This window comes from Pezoporus occidentalis, unplaced genomic scaffold (assembly GCF_034315485.1).
Source record: "Pezoporus occidentalis ecotype Australia unplaced genomic scaffold, CSIRO_AGI_Poc_V1 ctg5, whole genome shotgun sequence".
Classification (NCBI taxonomy): Eukaryota; Metazoa; Chordata; class Aves; order Psittaciformes; family Psittacidae; genus Pezoporus; species Pezoporus occidentalis.
In genome coordinates, this window is record NW_026915835.1 from 11,493,784 (window position 1) to 11,513,956 (window position 20,173).

General features: G+C 40.6%; 1 protein-coding gene across 7 annotated transcripts in view; it reads right to left on the minus strand.

Annotated features, from left to right (window-relative positions):
• Window positions 1-20,173, minus strand: part of KLF12 (KLF transcription factor 12) — a 263,442-nt gene that overhangs the window by 45,455 nt on the left and 197,814 nt on the right. For 6 of the 7 annotated variants that reach the window (XM_062636888.1, XM_062636890.1, XM_062636893.1 and 3 more), the window contains one exon: window positions 20,112-20,171. The exons of the other annotated variant lie outside the window; for it this stretch is intronic. In XM_062636888.1, the coding sequence (XP_062492872.1) occupies window positions 20,112-20,171 (60 nt within the window). The remainder of the gene's footprint in view (window positions 1-20,111; window positions 20,172-20,173) is intronic. 7 annotated transcript variants of the gene reach the window in all.

Genomic DNA, 20,173 nt, shown 5'->3' on the forward strand with positions numbered 1-20,173 from the left:
TGTTCACATTTGGAAGCTATCTTAAAAGGTACCACCTGCTTATGCTATAAAAATAGAGAATAAAAAAAATGAAATGTATTTTTATTCAATTAGTAATTTGTTGTCTTTCTAAATCTCTCCAGGGTTTGAACTTACAAAACCTAAGTAATTGGTTTTGTTTTCTTCTGGAGAGAGAGCTTACCTTCTAACCAGCTTGCTAAGCTTCTATATGCGTACTTTTTCATGCTGATCTTTGTGTTACAGTTTGTGCTCCAAATCAGTATTTGAAAGAAAGCTCAAAATCCCTCTACAACTTGACCATCAGGTGAATTTTGGGATTTAATAACATTACATTATGAAGTTAATTAAAAAAAAATTAAAAAAAGTAAAACTTATGTTTTGATGCTGAATATTAAAACATATCCTTACAATATCATAGATATGAATGAAAATCGCACTGTACTGAGTACAACACTGAAGGGAATGTTTTCCATCTTAGTTACCTGTACCCAGCTTGGTTGCAACTTTTTATTGCCTCCTTTAAACATACACTTACACATAAATTGTTGCCTGCCTTTTATCACTTTCTTATATCTTATTTTTTTTTTTTTTGTGTGATTGGAAATATTTAATCAGAATTAATATACCTGGATTACCTGTACACAAAAAAAAGCACTTACTAAAAATCCAAACTTCCTGTAGAAGCTCCCATTAATCCCAATGAAACGAAAAGCAAAGAAAGCAATTCTATTGCTCTGAGGGGTTTTTCTCTATGTTTTCACATACACATTAACTGAAAGCCATTCTTGAAAACACAATCAACGTGAATTCTCGACTCTAGATGGCAGCAGCCCCCTTTAGCTTTTCGTTTTATCCTTCTTTTCCTGGCCTTTGTTTCTTAACCCTCCAATCTATACTTCCTTCTCTTCCCCCAAAATAAAGACTTCAGTGGTCCAAGCTGCATAGTCTGGGGAAGATGTCTGGAAGGTATTTTCACTAAAGAAATCAGGCCAGTCCTTCAGTTAAGCTACAAGGTTCTTCAAAGCTTACAGAATAATCGAGGCCTGAAGTGGGAAAAAAGAAAGATTTTTCCCCTCCCCCTTCCCCTATCAGTCACCTGGAGAAATGTTAGAAAAACAGTGCTTCTTTTTGTCTAAAAACAGCCCCTCAGATAGAAAAGGAGGGGGCAAAGGACAGAGGAAAGAAAGAGACAGAAGAAATGGAACAAAAAGGTGCCATTTCATAATGACTTCGAACAGGGAAAAAAGTCTACCTAAAGAGCATGGCTTTAAAGCACTGAACAATTTTACAAATCTCTCTCTTTGGGCACAGTATATATGCTGGTGGAGTTTATCAGATGAGCAAAGGCTACTTTATGTATCGTAAAACTTAACATGTAAGGACAGCTATTGCTCACGCTAAAAACCTCATCTGAACCCCTTTCCCTTTTCCCTTCCCCAATATTAGCACCCAGTTTTGCTACTCAGCTACCAGCCTGGGAAGGTTCTGTATTTTATTACACTTTCCACACCCTGTTGCTAGTGTCTTCCCTGTAATGGGTATCAGGTAGGGTACCGTTAACTCCTCCAGCTCTAGCGCTTCTCACACAGTGTCTTTCACATGATCACGCCTCTGGCATTCATGTGAATCAAATGCAAACACAGAAACATCTCAGATTTCTAAAAACCCATGCATGCATAATGCCTTAACATGTGTAAACTGTTGCAATTAGAAACTGATTCTGTAAGTCCTCAAACACACAAATTTTACTGGGGCAAACAATTTCAGTTCATCTGGATCAGTCCTCTCTGTGCAGTTTCCTATAAATGTGTTTTAAAAAGCAAGCTATTAGACTTTAAGTTCACATTTATGGTTGGCATTTTGAGAATTCCCACATACACATGTTGTCATGGTCTTATTTCTACTGGTAAGAACACATAGGGACATCAGAGAGCACACAGGAAATTGCCTTTTGGAATAGTTACTGCTATGGGGTACTTTATGCTGTGCTCTAACACATCACAATGTTAGCATTGCATCCTAAGGTTATGACTGTACTTTCTTCACAACTCACAGACTTATTTTTTTTCTGTATAAAACCCACAGAGTTCAGTCCCCTACATGACAATTATGAGGCCCCCAAAGGCTGATGAAGCTGAAGTTAAAATGTATGTACCTAGCTGCCTTGCTGTGGGGCTTATGCATGGTCTGATAGAATGATAAAGGCTATAAATACACTGAAAACTCGAACAGGTATCTTCACAATTCTCCAGATGCAATCAGGAAATGCATTTTTCTATGAGAAGCATAGAAACAAGAGAAACAAGGATTCTGAGAACCAAGGATTCAAGACTAGCAGACTGACAGAAAATACTGTAAGAAACACAAACGCATAAGAAACAAAAAATACCAAGTTCACCTTCTGAATTCACCTCTGATTCACTCTACTGCAAGATCAGATGATTTTAAGAAGTCTGAATACAGACCAGGTCTGTTACTAGGTTCTACTTGACCACTGTTACTAATTACATGGTCATTCACATGACATTTCTCACGGTGCTTTTTCACCATACACCTGAAAAAATGCAATCACAAGTAATAAAGGCAGCAGGTTTGCTTTCTCCCCCTTCTCCCCAAGCCATAGGCACCTGTAACCCTATGGAGAATCAGGTTAGGGAGCTAACGTGTGCTACTGCCCTCCTAGATGTGATTCACTGGCACTTGGCTGAACTTTGGTACCCACACAACAGAGGTGACCAAAACCCACAGGTAGGAATGAGGATGGGACTCCACTCATTACATTTGTCCATCTGTGCAATTAAGTTATCCCTGCTACTTTTGGAAAAGAACTCATATCACCAAGTCACATCATTGCTAAAGGACTTGAACACTGAGCCAACAAAGGAAGACGTCTACCCACATATACTCCAAAACTTAACTTCCTTGTCACATTGCAACTGAAGCATCCCAGACATAAAATGTCTTCTAGAAGGCCACACTAAAACCACCCCAGTGCTTTTTAGGGAAAAAGTCCTAACTACCAAACACTGACATACATAGTTCTGTGTTGTGTTTGTGAGTAAAAAGCTGAAATTGGTGGATCTAAATGTTAAATTCTACAACTGGATTGAGATGGCTGAACCTCTGTCCTCTTGGGACTCCACAGAAGTTAAGGATGTTCCCTGAGGGGTACAAAGGGTTGCCTGCATGAGTGCACTTGCAAACCTGGAATGGAAATCTTTACTTTTGGGTCTAACACAATTAGGATTCAGAAATCACGTGTGAATCACAGCCACTTGTATCTCGAGAGCACAACACAATTTACGAGAGCATCAGAAGTCACCAGTGCTCTCACCCTTACGACTGCAGTAATGAACAATTCATTTCTGTGCTACTAGAGGGAGCAAAAAGAGAGCAAACAAAGCAGTAAACCTTCCTTTTCCCTTTCTTCTCGATTATTATAAGGCTTATCTATAATTCATAGGTTTTACTATGAGAACTGACATAAAACCTGAACACAGTTCAGATTTATGAATTTATTCTCTCAATATCCAAGCAAGGCTGATGGACAATGCTACCATCATTTTTCAGACAAAGCAATGACACACAGAGTAATTAACTGCCCAATTTCTTTTCTTCCTTTTCTTTTTTACAATAAGCATGATCTGGAATAGAAAATATGGGTGATTGGGGCATCCTTAAAAATCAAGGCATAAGAAATCTAAGATAACAGGGATGGCACATGGCAGATAAAAAAAATCCCGAGTCACAGTCCCATATACCTACTGAATGCAAAGGTTCATGTGATTTCAGGTAATTCATTCTTCAAACTCCACTTTTCCGGATTTCACTGGGTGCTCGTATCACAGTATTTAGGATTAGAACTCACACACTAATTTTCAAAGAAGGATTTCTCTCTCCAGGATGGTATTTTTACCTTACATCTCCTCTACATTTGTTATGTCATCTTCAAAATTCCTTTTTCTATGTTCTTAGCTAATGGTTTGCTTACAGACAGGGACAAACTGGCAATTCTTGGAATAATTCACCTTGTGCATCTTAGACATATGCTTTAAAATGAGATGGAGGTGTCCCCCTCCCTCGATTAAACTCAGAATGAACTCTACCTATCTTCTGTGCTGGTGAAAAGAGTCACATCAAAAGAAACAGTGAACATTTATTTATCCATGGAAGTATCTTTAGCTGTTACATGGCAGGCAACAGGTGACATTGAGAAATAAAAGCAACTATTTCCCCACAGCTGATAAATACATTTCACAAACTGCCACTTGTTTTAAGAGCAGTAAAAAGGAAAGAAAAAGAGACTCATTTGTCTTACCAGTTTTTTGACTGACCAACAGATTTCTTGGTCACATCTGCCGTATGTACATTTATGAAAATGCAGCCTGAGCAAAGGATCATAGAGGGTGTCTGGAGGCAACACAGGGCATGCTGATACACTCTTGACTTTAATGTATCAGACTTGTAATGAGGGGCTAATTTGGTTCTAAGCACTAGCTTGGCAGAAACAAAATACTTATAGACTATTAATAGAGAAACTTTTCACAGAAGCTGTGACCTTTACGACTTAGCGTGGTTACATTACCATGAGGGAGATCTCTGCTGCAAAAGCAACATGTTTTTCCCTCAATTATAAGGAAAGGAATGCTAACATAGAGCAACTCTTTGGTACATACACTGATGCAAACCCCTTCTGCAGTACAGAGGTGTTCTGAAACACCGCAAGGTTTATGGTGCTCTGAACAATAATGTGCTCTAACGTCCCTCAAAAATCTGTTTTCAGTATTGACAGCCACTCTAGTCGAAGGCCTGTGGAGATTTGAAGGCAGTGATGTCTATGCTGTGATAATAAAACTGATTAATAAAAGAAAATATTATCAGACATAATGCTGCATTGGAATTGGGGGAGAGGAGTGTACTGAAATGGTTACTTCTCTCACTTCAGAGTCAGACATATGCAATAGATTTCTAATGACTCTAATTAAACCTTTAAAAACAGTATTGCAAACGCCTGATGGAAAACAGTTAGGAACTATATCAAAGAGGATAGCCGTTTACTATTTCAGCCTTTATTTGCCAAGTCATGTGTCAACAAAAATACTGGTTGTTAAAGGTCACTGAGACCAGAAGAACCAGGGAAATAATTGTATCAGAATCATTTTTAACAGAAGTAGTTAAAGTCTAGAACTCAGGAAAATACATAATGCAAAATATAAATGTGCATTTTTAGACACATGGAAACCACTTTTTCTTTTATCCTAAAAGATACTTATAGATCTGACCCCATCTGCTTATTGCTGTAATTCACATCAGCACACAGAACATTAGCAGAAGGACACATCGTCTAAAAGCACAGGTGCCTGGGATTAAACAAACTAACACAAAGACATAAAACAACTTACAAAACCAACAAATTAGCTCCAGAAATACAAGCTAAGAAGAAAAATTTGGAAACAATTAGAACAATTGGTGCAGTAATCCTAGTTCTTCCTGACACTGCGGAAATGAGGAGCTCTACAAGGATACGCCAGTAGCTCAAGCAGCAGGACAGCAACAAGCATCATTTTGTCATACTTAAAAAAAAGGGTTGAACAAGCTACTGACTCATCAGAAGCAAATGGTGAGAGCAGCTAAATAACTGGCATTTCAACAGTTCTATGCTTTGCAACTATTTGTGCCACAAGGAATTATTTGTAGTGATGTTCTGAATGTAAAGAGTGATAGTTCATGGGAAGCATGTTTCTTTAATTTATCCTATTCTTAGTAACAGCTGCAAACGATGGCAGATCTAGGATTAATTTGGTCTCAAGAAGAAAGCACAGAGTGAAAATTATTTCAGCCACATCTTTGACAGCTGGCCCACAATCATGTTACCCTGAGAATGCCAAATTTGAGAGATAACCAAGGGGAGAGGGTAGAGATCCACACGCCCTTAAGAATGTAACAATAGGAAGTGATTATTCACTATTTTTTCTAAGAACTGGAGGCTTAAACTGAACAGAGGGAAGAACATTTTTTATTTTTCATTTTTATTTTTCACTTACAACTCATTGCCACTGCATACTGCAGAGGGCAAGAGAATAAATGGGCTCAAAGGAGGATTAGCCGAGTTCACAAAGGGCAGGGCCATATATAGATATTGAACACTGAGGTCAAGAAATGGCCTCAAAGACTGAAAGTGCATAGACCACAGTGGGTTTTTTTTTTAAGCTATAATGTAGAAGATGGATAGACGGAGGGGATGGATGTATTCCAATCACTGTATACCAACCCTGTTTTTCTGCTCTTTTCATAAACACTAGCCAGGTTACTGGGTCCACTTGGACTGACTCAGTAAGAAAGACTGTAGACTTTGGCCAGTTGTTTCTACACACACACTAGTGAAACATGCCCTTTTGAAACCAAATGCCAACTAGTAAAGGATTCTCAGAACAGAGGAGCAGGCAAGCTAGTTCTTATGCCAGCAGGGCTAGGATGACCTGCACCTCCATACTGCTTGGGGCATTTATAAATACATGACATGTGCAACAAATGACAGCTTTAAAAATGGCAGACCAAATGACTCATGCTCACCAGACAGGAAAAAGTTCAATTTGAAATATCCAGGCTATCCTTCAGTCCAAGAAAAAGCTCTCTGCTGTATGCTGTCCACTGTTTTGTTCAGGTCGAATCCAGATGAAAAGCTGATAAGCACAGTACCATTTCTTATTCAAGAGTATAGTCCCCTAAGGACGTGCCATCTTCTCAGTATCATCTAGCCCAGGAAGCAGGTGTAGGGAGCATGAAGAAATACCTAAGGGCATGGGAAGGTGGTGGGTAGGCTTCTTGGTCTTGGAGTGAAAGGCAGGAAGAAGGATGAGGAGCCATTGCCAAGGCAAATGGGGAAGGGACAACGATGGATAGGACATGCAGGCTGCTGAGGTGACTCAACCGTACTGAAAGCAGCAACAGGAAATCTGAAAAGTTCAGATGTGTGAAGATTTTAAGTCTCCTTGACCTCATTGTTACGACATTTTTCTCTAAAAACATCCTTGCCCTTAGAGCAGGATATCTTAGCAACTTCGGCTCATCGTGTCTGCTGGCAGAAGTAACAATACCATATAAACCACTTTATTTTTCTCCATTGTACAGCTCAGCGCTTGCACCAAGATCATACACAACAGTATTTAACAATATTACCATGACATAATGATGGAGATGATGCCTGCGAAAGGGGAACCTAAAGAAAAGAAACCTATCAAAAAACCCTCCACAAAATTGCCTGACGAGTCATTTTTGTGAAATGAAAAGTAATTTACACAGCAGTTTTACAGAAAAGAGAATTATGCAGTTAATCGGCACTGCTGGATAATTACACTGTACATGAGGCCTTGCTTTTAGGGAAAAATATAAGCTAATAAAGAGACTCAGACAATCGATAACGGCAGGGCTTTTGGGAGATACTGGAGACACCAAGCTGAATAATTTAAAACTAAGGAGTATAATGCCTGTGAAATGGAATTATTTTAAGTTTACATTAATTCTCCACCCAATTATATACCTAACATGAACTCCAAAAGCTAGAGAATTCCCCTTGGTTGCAAGTAACTGCAGCAACAGCGACAAAGCCAAGGGGATGTGATCCTGAACATGACCAGACTCTGAATGTGTCCTCCCAACTGCTGTGCCCATCCTTAATATTCAGAGGTCTGCTAGAGAATTAAAGCCAGTTTACACTTCCCTCCAGTTACTGCTGGTTCAAGTAAGGTCTCTCTCTAATACAGTCAACTGCAGTCAATCAGTTTTCTTTGCGGTACCTTTTTGTACCTTTCAAGTACCAGCAGCAGCCAGCTCAGCCTCGCTGCCTCACTGCCACATCTGTGATGGGAGAAACCAGTGAAAAGTTAAACAACATTGAATTAACAATGAAAATGATGACCGGTGTAATGAGAGCATTTCATTACCTTTGCATTGTAAGCAATTTAGCCCTGATTATTATTGACCTTCAGTGATGCTGCATCCAAGTAAAACGTGCTACTCTAAAAAATGGGTGGGTATAGTGGAAGGCAGGCATTGTTTCTGAGTGTACTCATAAATAAACTAGACCATTTCCCTTCCTGTGATAGAGGTTTACCTTACAGCTGAGTTATCAGCATTCTGCAGTCACCCTTTCTTTGTGTCTGCGCAACAAACAATACAAGAGCAACTTTACACAGTACACCTGAAAAATTGTTACTATTATTATTATTATTACTTCTATGGCACCCAAAAGAGCACTAGGTATTTCACAAAGTAGTTAAAAAGACAAACTATTTGCTGCAGTGAGCTAATACTCAGAGAAACAGTAGAACTACACAGGGTGGAAAAACAGGAGGAGGTGGTGTAACAAGAGGAAGTATACGGGTTACAGGAATAACATTAAACAGTTACTAATCTGGGGGACATGAGGTTCAGTGCACGCTGCCTAGTATTCCACACTGAGGTCAGAGGAATCCCCATGACTGGACATTTTGTTAGGTCATTTGCCAAATCCACTGTTTTTATCAGAAGTGCCCTTTGCTCACACACTAATAATACATGTCTTTTTTCACTTAGGTTTTGTAGCCTGAAAGCAGGTACATTTGAAAGTTCCGTCAGTTCCAAACTAAATACAACTATTAAGGATTTATGATTCAACAAACAGCAGCCAGAGATTCTGGAGCTTTCACTGATTTCACAGTGACGGCTCAATAAAATCTGTGACTTTGGGCAAGTCACAAACCAGGCCAAGTGCGCAGGAGCAGCTCGCTTTCCTGCATGCTACATAACCACTGAATCACAGAATCAACTAGTTGGAGAAGTCCTTTAAGATCATAGAATCATAGAATGGTTAGGGTTGGAAAGGACCTTAACATCATCCAGTTCCAACACCCCTGCCATGGGCAAGGACACCCTCCACTAGACAAGGTTGCTCAAGGCCCTGTCCAGCCTGGCTTTGAACACTGCCAGGGATGGAACATTCACAACTTCCTTGGGCAACCTGTTCCAGTGTCTCAAAACCTTACAGTAAAGAACTTCTTCCTTGTATCTAACCTAAAGCTCCCCACTGAAGTTTTAAGATGCGCCAATAAACCACACTGTGGGACTCTGCATGCTCACAGCAGAAGTTAAGAAAAACCTGTGGCTGACTTGCTTCTTTTTCTCACTCTGCATCAGAATTTTACAGCTCACTATGGAACCACTTGGTGTGGCTGATCTGCTTCCCCTGAAGACACTGCTGTTTCCATGCACCTCCGTGTCCTGACAGCACTTCCCAGAGGGATTACAACATTCTTCACCTGCTGTGTGCACTGGGGACAGCCCAGAGTGAGGAGGCATAAAAAAGAGCACGACAAACTGCAGCACTCATTCCCAAATCCATCTACCAGTACAAAAAACAACTGCCACACAGCTCCCTGCTCTCTGGGCAACTGCATACCGACCAGAACAAAGCACGCTGCTGGCGCCTCCAGACTATTAATAATAGTAAGGTATGTGCTGCAGCAGGAGGGAGAACTGCGAGGGGCAGCGCTCCACGGGGCTGGCATAAGGAATGGATCTGCTTCAGGCTGCCTGCCAAAAGCACTGGAAAACTTGACTTTCTGGGGGCCGCCCAAGGATGCTTCTCTCCTGCCTGCAGTACTCTTCAGAGGGCTTTTGCCCAGACCAGGCTGCACTGAGCTAAGTGCAGGAGGAAAGTATTCCTGCTTGCTCTCGAGACTCTCCGACTGGTACTGCTGCCTGCTCATGAAACTGAGTCACTGGGCTCCCTGACCACCCTAAAAGCTTCTGCTTCATCCTAACATGCATGTGTGGGTTTACAGAGGTCACTGGAGCCAGAGGTGAGCATCTGAGAAAGAAATCATTCCCACTTGCCCTCAAACCAACGGGAAACAAGAGGGACAGCAGAGTCTGCCAGAGGGGCTGTTTAGGTTTGTCCAGGACCCACTGCAATTGTAGAGATTAGGACAGTTTCACAAATAGAGATGAGAGAAGAGAAAAATTCATGTTTTGATAGAAACACTTCACTCCCTGCTGATAGCCTCCTATACCAGATGTTTTAGAAGGGGGTAAACCAGCACTGAGAAAGGAAGGGGCACAAGGGAAAAATAATAGAGATACTAGTGTCTATCAGTGCACCATTTAGGACACAGAGACATGTCCATGGGAAGTAAAGTCTGTATTCATGAACAATCTACTACCAGTTCAGGTCCTGGATCCCCTTTAAATTTCCACACGTCATACCCCTGACATGCAGTGTGTCCCTGTGAGGGCACTTCTTCCTCCTTCAGATGGCTGACAAGCTGTAGAACCATGCACAGAGAACGACTGCTGGCTTGGTTAAAAAGACTGCAGATGGCTAGCTGCTAGAAGCATTACTAAATATGTTGATGTCTCATAACTGAGTTTACTCTCATTGATGTTTGTGTTTCTGGTTTGTGTATAGCAGGAGCGGTCAGGCAGGGTGACCGCTTACTGTTGTGCAGATCTGCTGCAATACCCCATTTCCACCAGCGGAGCTGATCCAGGCTTCCCACTTCATTTCTCCAAGCAGTCTACCTTTGCTGTGGAGATATGCTGTGGTGCACTGAGAGAGCCCAGCTCCCCATGGATGTTCATACAGATAATGTATATACCTTGTCTATACACAGCCTTCAGCTTTCAAATCACTAGCAGTGACCCCATAGGAGAAGCAATTTGGCTTCCATGTGTACCCTGCAGAGAAAATTTGAGATATCACCTATTCAGCAGAGGATTAAGGCCACCAAGCGTCTATCTTGAACCATCAGCCTGCCTCACAAATACAAACATGCAGTTAGGGTTTCCAGGGACATGTTATCTCACATTATGGTATATGCCAAGGGGTTAACCTAAGCCTCAGAGACATGTTTGGAAACTGGTTTAGTTAAGCCACTGTCATCTCCTAAATATAACCTTGTTTTCATTAAAAACAACAGCAACAACAACAACAAAAAAAACAACACAAAAAGAAAAAAAAAAAACAAAAAACAAAACGCTTTAGGAGCTTCCTCTGAAAAAAAATCCCAGCCCCAAACAAAAGAAACAAAACAAAACAGTTCTTTGAGGCTGTCTTGAGAATTCCAGAAAGTTTTCCACGTGTTCTAGCAATTCCCCCTGTGAAGCCCCGCACTGTCCTGCCTCCCTGGTGCAGACACACAGAGAATGCAAAGCCTGTGCAGATGCTGCACCGGTTGGCCCTAGCTCTACAGCTGAGACAGCCCTTCCTGACCAGAGCTAACTAGCTTCCCAAGTATTTCCACCTGACTCCACAAGCTACTTCTTGCAGAGAAAACCTAAACTGGATTATCACCTCCTTCTAAACTGATTCGTATACAATAAGAAAGCCTGCAAGCATAACACTAAAATTTATTGAAATGCTTATTTTCCTGCAATGGTTCATAGACTGACAGAATGGTTTGGTTTGGAAGGGACGTTAAAGCTCATCCAGTTCCACCCCCCTGCCATGGGCAGGGACACCTCCCACTAGACCAGGTTGCTCAAAGCCCCATCCAGCCTGGTCTTGAACACTGCCAGGCATGGGGCAGCCACAGCTTCTCTGGGCAACCTGTGCCAGTGCCTCACCACCCTCATAGTGAATAATTTCTTCCTAATATCTACTCTAAATCGACAGGGTGCATATTACTTTTCATCACCTAATACGATTTTGCCCCTGTTCATATAAAGGACCAACCACGGTTTCTAAGACACAGCCGATGTTCTTCCAGGGCTCTCTACTAACATTTTCCCTACAAGGGCTGCTGCAGCTGAGCTGTTCTGCACAGATTTCTGCTCGCTATGGGGGAGTTGGGGAAGGGGGGTGTTAATTATACAGAAAGATGGATCAGGGCCAGGGAGCCCCTCTGGTGCAGTGTCTCCTACATGCACAGCCTCCTTCCTGCTGTTCTGCAGCTACAGGGATCACCTGTTGGTCTTGGCATTCCCCCAAGCTGGGGCCTAGCGGAAATGACAGAATCAGCTAAAAATGAGAGCCAGCTCCTATTCCAGCCACCCAAATGAGGGAAATGCAAAAACAGATGATGGCAACGTGATCTTGCTGCTGCACGCGGGAGCCAAGAGGGGGCGGGGTAGAAGGGATGTATGTTGAAAAAAAACAAACAAAAAAACCAGAACACCCTCCCCCCCAAACCACTAAAAAGATCTTTTCTCCTGCTGTTCTCTTTTCTTATTGAGCACTGTAAAAACATTAGGAGAGTTTTTCTCCACACGAACACCTGTCAATAGGGAGAACTAACTACCTTGTTCCTGCTCCCGCTGGGGATGTCGGATGTTTCCATCTCCCACATGAGAGATGTCAAAGGGATATTCAGGTATGCGGCAGAAACAATCTGCCTTTTTCAGGCCGACTCCTCTTGGTACCGCATGGATACACACCAATTGTTTATAGATCTGTGTCAGGAATCCCATTCTCCCATAATAACAGTGCTCACCAAAACCTTTTACTTGGCATTTGGGTGAGCTGCAGTTATGTGCAGCAGAAGGATTAAGCACCTCTCGCCTCTCATTTCATTCTTCTGTGCAGAAAACCAGTTAAGTAACCCATAGAAAAGGTAACCATCACAAGCAATATTTAGAAAACAGAAATGCAGAAATGCAGCCTTTTAAATGACAAAAATACAAGCTTAATTGCACACTGCATTTCCAGATATAACTAGTTTCATACAAGCTGTTTGAATCCATGCTCACTTGAAGGAGTAACCATCCTAACATCCAAAATTTCTCAGCCAATTTATCTGGACTCTGGAGTTCAGTGACACCATAAATCCATCTCAAATAGCTTAATAGGCTTTAAATGACCTTTTAAGATTATTTATTTTTAAACCCAGTAATTTTTAAAAACAATAACAATAAAAATGGGAAAAGCCTAATTCTTAAAAGGAAGTCTTTTCCTTCTCTGAGAGCAATGAATTGGGTCCCCAGAGCTTACTTCTTCCTGAGAAAACACTTCATGAATAGTCAATGCACAGTCCAATTCCTCAATAAGCACCAAGCCTTCAAACGCACCCAGCGTTCAGCAGTCTCTGTGACTTTAGCCTTTAAACCATAACGCTTTTTGCCTTGCCCTCTTCAGTTTCCCAAGCCTCCTTTATTTCTGTTCTTCTAGCAACTAGGTAGGTAAGCTGAAGCAGAATTCGAGCAGTGGGAGCAAGCTGGGGCTAATTTGCACCTTATGAATTATTCAGGCCCTCCTGATTCCTGCACCTGCACCGAGGCAGGAAGCTTGTGAGGAACAGTCATTACTCTTCTCTGGGGTTTGCACAAGCTTGGTTACTGCTCAGACATTGTTCGGTAACTAAGGGCTTCAGGTCTTGTATTAAGCAGTGGAAGTGGAGAAGGGGGGGAAATAACCTCACATTGTCAACCCCTCCCCTTTGCTGCCCCAAACCCAGGGTAATCATTCAACCCCTTTTGCGTCAAACAAATCACAGTGTGTATCAGACTGCTGAATTCACCTCACACACGCTAATCTGGATTAGAGCATCAGCAGGGGAAAAAAATGAATGTGTGCACGAGCTGGTCTCATCAGCTATTTACTCAGCTGTATTAGATTGCACGTTTAAACTTCTCCCCAGCTCAGTAGGGAGTATTTCATATGCATTAAGTATTTCACATGCTAACTTGATCATTAAGGCACCCTTATCTACAGATATGGCACAAATAAATTCTCTCCCTGGCATACTGGATAACATCAGGGATACTAACAGTTTAATACTACTGGAAGAGCCTATATTGTGCTTTCAACAGGATGGATTTAATGAGCAAATAGGTCTTTTCCATCTTCATCTACTGTTATCTTGGTAAACAGAATGCGACACCTAACTGCAAATCCAGATATGACCATGAATCTAGACAGCCATGAGGAAGATTTGCAGAGAACATATACAAACCAATTAAGCACATTTTAAGATAATGGTATGTTTATGAGTTAATATGCTAAGGCAAACAGATCTAAAAGTATTATGCAAATTCAAAGCAGCAAACACCACCTTTACTGTATCTTATGTCCACCTTTGCACTGAATAACTTCACATCCTGTCCTTTACTAACATGCTGTTACCAACAATTTTTCCAGTTAAAGATCATCTCATTAATCCCAAGCAGCTAAGCATCATGGTTTGATTGATTCAGTGAAACAGATCTGCACTAACTGATAATGAAACCTCTTTAATCCCCTCTTCCAAAATAATGAGTGAAACACAAGTGTTCAGAATTCAGACAAGTACAGCCAATCCTTATCAAACCTTCACTTTTCTTCTTTCTATGCTGAAATAAGCATCCTTTTGACGCAGAATGAACAATTGGTCCTACGCAGCTCTTACCTCACTTCTATCCAATAAGGTACTCTGTCTCTTTTTTAAGGTATTTTAATCTGGCATGTAAATACGTTTTATTCTTTGATGCTCTTTCATTCAGCATCATTAATCCCCAACATGAAATCCATAGACTTAAAACATTTAATCATGCTAAAATGCAACATACAAATCCACAAATGACTTCTGCTCATCACACACACTGAATAGCTTGCAAGCTGGAAACTCTGCCTTCTGTTTGCCTTGGGAATCAGAAAACTCTAAGCTAGCCTTTCACTGAAGTAAACAGATTCTTTCTCCAAGTATCTGCCACTGGGCAAAAAAAAGATGTTGATACACAAAACATGTGAATTTCTGTTTGCTCTGTCATCTTTTTTCATGCCTTGCGGTCACATTGGTCTTACGAGAAACACTTGTTTTACTGCAACCTCTTGACAGTATGTGTGTTTGAAAAAGTTTAAAAACAATTACAGTAACTGGGTTACAGAATGTACTGGAGGTGCAAGGGAAAAACATTTTTGAAGGGTTTTTTTTTTATTATTTTTTAACAGCACACATTGTTTCTGTGCTTGAAAAGAATGCATAAGGGACAGCAATCATAGTTGCTTTTTTTTTTTTTCTTTTTTTTAAGAAGAAAGAAGATAATTTGCTCTACCTTGTATATGATTGCCAAAGCCACTAGGATAGAGACAGTGACAAGAAAGGCTATAGTGGAGCAGAAATTGTGGCTGAGATTCAAAAATTAAGGACAGCCAGGCCCATGTAAAAGGGCAGAAACAAAGAAACAGGGAAAAGGGATACTCTAGATAATGGAATAACATCTCTAATTCTACTACATTAAAAATGACTTATAGCTTACTTGTTTCAAAGGAGAAAATATAGTTGAGGAAGTGAAATAACATATGGAGAAGTGTGAAAACCAGCATGCTGAAACCCTGATTTGGGAGGCAGGCACCAGAAGCCTTCCTAGGTCCATGACCACATTCCCACCCACTGTCCATGAACAGTCCCACACAGCATGCCCTTAAACTCATGAGGTCCTTCACTGGAGCTGCTTTAGGTACCAACCACGGTGACACTGGCCAAGTGTTGTATTGTAGCCTTGCAGTCAGGTAATTCAACTAGGGAAGGAAAGACTTCTGCTGTAGGTCCTTCTCAGACAGAAGACTGATTCAGCATCTTCATCACCCCAGGAATAACCTGGCTATAAGGACTTGTGGTTTCCTGCTTGAGTGTTCATGTAAGCGAACTACTCAGCAACCAGGACTGTTAAGAACAACAAACCTAAAAGGTTGGGCAGAAATCTGGACACTTAGCTCCAAAAGGGGGATGGTGATAGCTCTATTTCATTCTGACCTAATGTTGCTCCAGAGAATGGAGCCTACAGTCCCAGTCTTGTTCATGCTCAGGTAGGATCCAGGCTCTTCTTACTTTCCTTTGCAACCTGTGACTTTGGTGCTCTTGCCTATACAATGGCCCATATTCAGCAAAAAGTGAGGTGAGAGACTCCACTGCTCCCCAAGTATCTCATCTGATTAGGTCTGTGCCAAGGATCCCAATGATTATAACACCCCCATGATGCCTGGGCTGAGAACCTAAACCTCAGGTCTCTCTCTCTGTTGACAAGCTAGTTAATGAAGTTCTCCTGCAGAGGTGGGAATACTGCTGTTGCTGCTGCCAGCTTGCTTTTCAATAGAATCATCTCTGCTCCACTGTTGCCCAGAAAGAGCTATGCGGCTTACCTCCGAGTGAAACAGATGCTTTTATTTCCTATCGCTTGTATTTCATTTCCTATTGCTTTATTTCTTATTCCTATATAGTCCATGATGACTTAGGTAATGTAACCAGGCTGTATTCCTGTGGAAGCACTAACATCGCGTAGGCCATCAGTGGGGTATACACCTAAACCAGATGGGTAGGGTCTCCTTTTGATTGCTCTTGAAACATGCAATGGGGGAATTCAGGTGCTTTTCCTCACCCTGCAAAGATTAATCTTAACATATAGGACACAAACCTACTTTGTGTCCAAGTAAGGCACAAGTGCTATCTATCTGCTCAAGTGTTACTAAAGTTTCCTGAGTGTGTCACAGAGATACCAGTCAGTGTAGCACAATGTACTCTCACTACAGCTGAGTGAGGGAATGAAAATTAGTCATAGCAGGTATGACTAATCTGAACTTTATTGTAAGTATCTGGAGTCTCAGTAACCTCCTGAATTTGCAGTTTTTCCCACTGAAAGTAATGTTTATGCACCAAGCTGCACGGAGGAAAAGATGTAGATTAGGGAATTATTTCAAATGCTTTGGCTATCCTAGATGCATTAATTTTTCACCACCTCATTTATAGAAAGAAAAAGAAGACAACTCAACTAAAAACCAAACCAAAAAATCTAAGGTAAAACTAAAGTATGTAATGAGGACATTCCACATCAAGTAAAGAGAAGATTAAGTATTTTCTTCTGTCAGTGCTTTTAATTATTATCAGTAACATTCTATTTATTATCATCATCATTATTCTTTATCCTTTTTCTTTAAAAAAATTATTCGGATTGTCTCCCTAAATGTGTGTTATTTTTCTGTTCAACGGAGGCCAGATTCACTCATGGCTGAAAGAGAAGTTTAGACTTAAGAAATACATTTTTTTTAAGGCCTGTGCTCTGTAGTCACAGTTTGGTCCCAGAGATGAATTACAAGCACAGACTTGGGCCTTACATTCCTGCTAACTGAATGGGAATCCTAACAAGTGAAAGAGTACACTCTGCAATGCTGCTTTTCTTTTTGAAGTGGTGACAAACGAGAACTACTGCTTCAAGTTAGCCTTACAAATGGCAGGAATAAAACAGAAGAGTGCAAACATCCATCTTTGAATAGCAGAGTCAAAGCAAACTAAGGTGAAAATGGTGTCCAGCAGGGTAATTCAGATCTGGAAAGTCATCCAACTCCATAGCAGCTTGACCCTAACATAGCCCCAAAGGCAGTGCTACAGCTGCCAGCTACACAGCTAGCCAAGCAGAGGTGCAAGCCAAGAAGCCAGCCATGAACCCATGTGCCAACTCAGGAAAGCTATATTCCAGAATTTGGCATCTCCAGCTGCCAAACATCTCCCATCTGGCTGAGCCTGTGGAACAAGGTGTTAAAAAGAAGAACAGGGGTAAATTATACAAAAGCAAAACCAGTACTGTTTGCAAGACTCCAAGGAAGAAGAAGCATGTTGTGCCCACTAACATCTGAGACTCATATGTGATAACACCAGTGAAACGGCAGATCAGCACACTTCTGTATCAGGGAAAGCAGTACGGACAAAATACTCAACATTTTGCACGAAAAGAACAGTTAGACATGTATGAATTGCAGCAACAGTCCCAGCTTGTGGCCATCCACACTGGCCAGCAGATGCAGAACATTCGTGTGGAACTGCTTTTGAGTAAAACTTACAGCTTTTAGTAGATTTCATGAGACCAATAGAAAAAGGAGCCTACAAATAATGTTTCTTCAAGACTTCATGATCCATTCTGTTCCCCCACTACCACAAAAAAAAAAAAAAAATAAATCAAGTATCTAAGAATATTTCTGTACTTTCATAACTGGAATACCATAATTTAGACCATAGTTTTATGGAAGAGTAATTTTCTTGAAATTTAGTGAAAAAGATAACTTTAATAACACCAAATTGAAAAAGAAAACCCAAAACTAGCCAGGCATGAAATTTCATTCAAATGAAATACAGACACTCACTAAGCTGTACTTAATTGTAGCACAATTCACTTCTGACAAGCAGTTACTGCTCCTAAACTGCAATAGTGCTATACTCCAAGAAGCAAGACCAGCTGTGAAGAATATTCCCTAGCAGAACAAGCAGTTTTAAGTGCACCATAAGAATTCATACTTTCAAATGATACGCTAACTGAAATATTCATCTTATTGGTCTCATTTCCACCTTTCACTCTGCAGACAGATCCTCATGGCCTAAATGAGATTTGACAGCTGTGAATTTCTTGAATAATTTGGTCCTTTATTTTAAAAACCCATATAAGACCTTACCCCTCTCTTACAAGTTTCTGGTTTTATTACCAGCTACTGGCCTCAACAAAATACTATATTTCAGACTCATCTCATTCCAGTCAGAGCCAACAAACTTTTAGTGGTTTAGAACTGGTACATGAAATAACTTATGTCATCTTCATCTACATCTAACCATGAATCTTATTCAGCAGGCCTCATTAGTAGGAGCTCTTATTCATTGTTGTGGTATGTGCAAACTCTACATGTACAAATTCATGAGCAATGCTAAGAAAAGACCAAAAATTGACAACATTTTCAAGCCTCCTTCTTGAAAATGCTTCCTACAGAATAGAGGCTAATAGAATTGGTGATTATATAGATTATTGCTGATTTTCGCTAAAGTAGCTTTGCATTCAAAATAGTATCTGAAATACAAATTTATTCTAGAAATACAACATTTTGGGAAACTAGTAGGCTCTTCATTATAAATTCTGAAGTTGCACTGATAAATTCAACCAGATCAAAGAAAATTCTAAGGATTTTTTTTTTTTTAATAATCTTATAACCTCTATTCCATTTCCACAGAAACCTTAAAAGCGCTGCACTGGCTTTAATGGAGGAGTTGCTGCTGCCTGCTGCTGCTTTGAAAATGTTTGAGTAATAAGATCCTGCACATTTTTAATATAAATATACCAGTTGTAATGCAATTAAGTGCAAATTGGAGTAGATTTGAGGAACGATTTCTGTATTCAACTACTCATTAGCAATCTGAAAGTGTAATTGCTCTTAAACGTGCCGTCTTCTTAATTTCATTATGAATTTAACTCTACTTATAAATGTGAAGGTTTATTCTGCAGTTTATTTGCTTATGCTGAATGTCTGAAGTTGTTTTTCCTTCCGTACTCTACATAGGAGGGCCCATGGATTACTAAGAGTAGATAAAGCAGTGAGTTGATGTGTATACACTTGTCACATGACAGACACGACTGCAAAGGAATCTTTTTAGGGGCCCACAAAACAAGCAAATGAAGGGGGAAGGACAAACAAGCAAGCAAGCACACTAAGAGCAGACATTTAATCACACGCTATTTTAAAACCCAATAAACCAGCAGCAACAAAGCCAACAAAAACAGGAATCCTATCAGAGTTGGTACAACCCCTCTGTCATACAATATTTCTCCTTGGGCAAGTGAGGTGAACCCAAAGCACCTTATGGTATCACAGCTCTTACTGAAACCTCCCAGTCACCCCCCCATTGGATTTGTCTTAAACTATAAAGCAGGGCATCTACTAAGGCATTACACAGCAAGGTTTTAAAATTTTGGCGTCCCTGAAAAACAAGCAAAGATCTCTTTCCTACATTCACAGCTTTGCTGGTGGACTGTTTCATGGTAACTGGCAATGACCCATTATAACCAGCTACGTTGATTCACATTTAATTTCGTTACTCAATTTCAATAGACAATTTGAGCATTTTTAACTGCATTATCAAACATCTAACAGAATATTTTCTTTTTTTCTGGTTTTGTATTCTAGTCATTGGGATTTTGAAAAAAAATTTTGCAGCTTTCCCATGATGCACACCACCACCCTCCCAGCCCCAAAATACTAAAAGCAGTAACACAAACCAACATTAGACCTTGCCTAGGCCCGCATATCCCCCAGCTGTGACATTAAGAGGGAAAAAAAGCTGAAAAGCACTGCTACTAGACTTTGTCAATAAAACAGAACATTATATAATACACAATAAAATGCTTCATACCTGGAGTTGAAAAAACGAAAAGGGTTAACAGCTGACCTGGCACAGCCCCACATGCTCTCTCT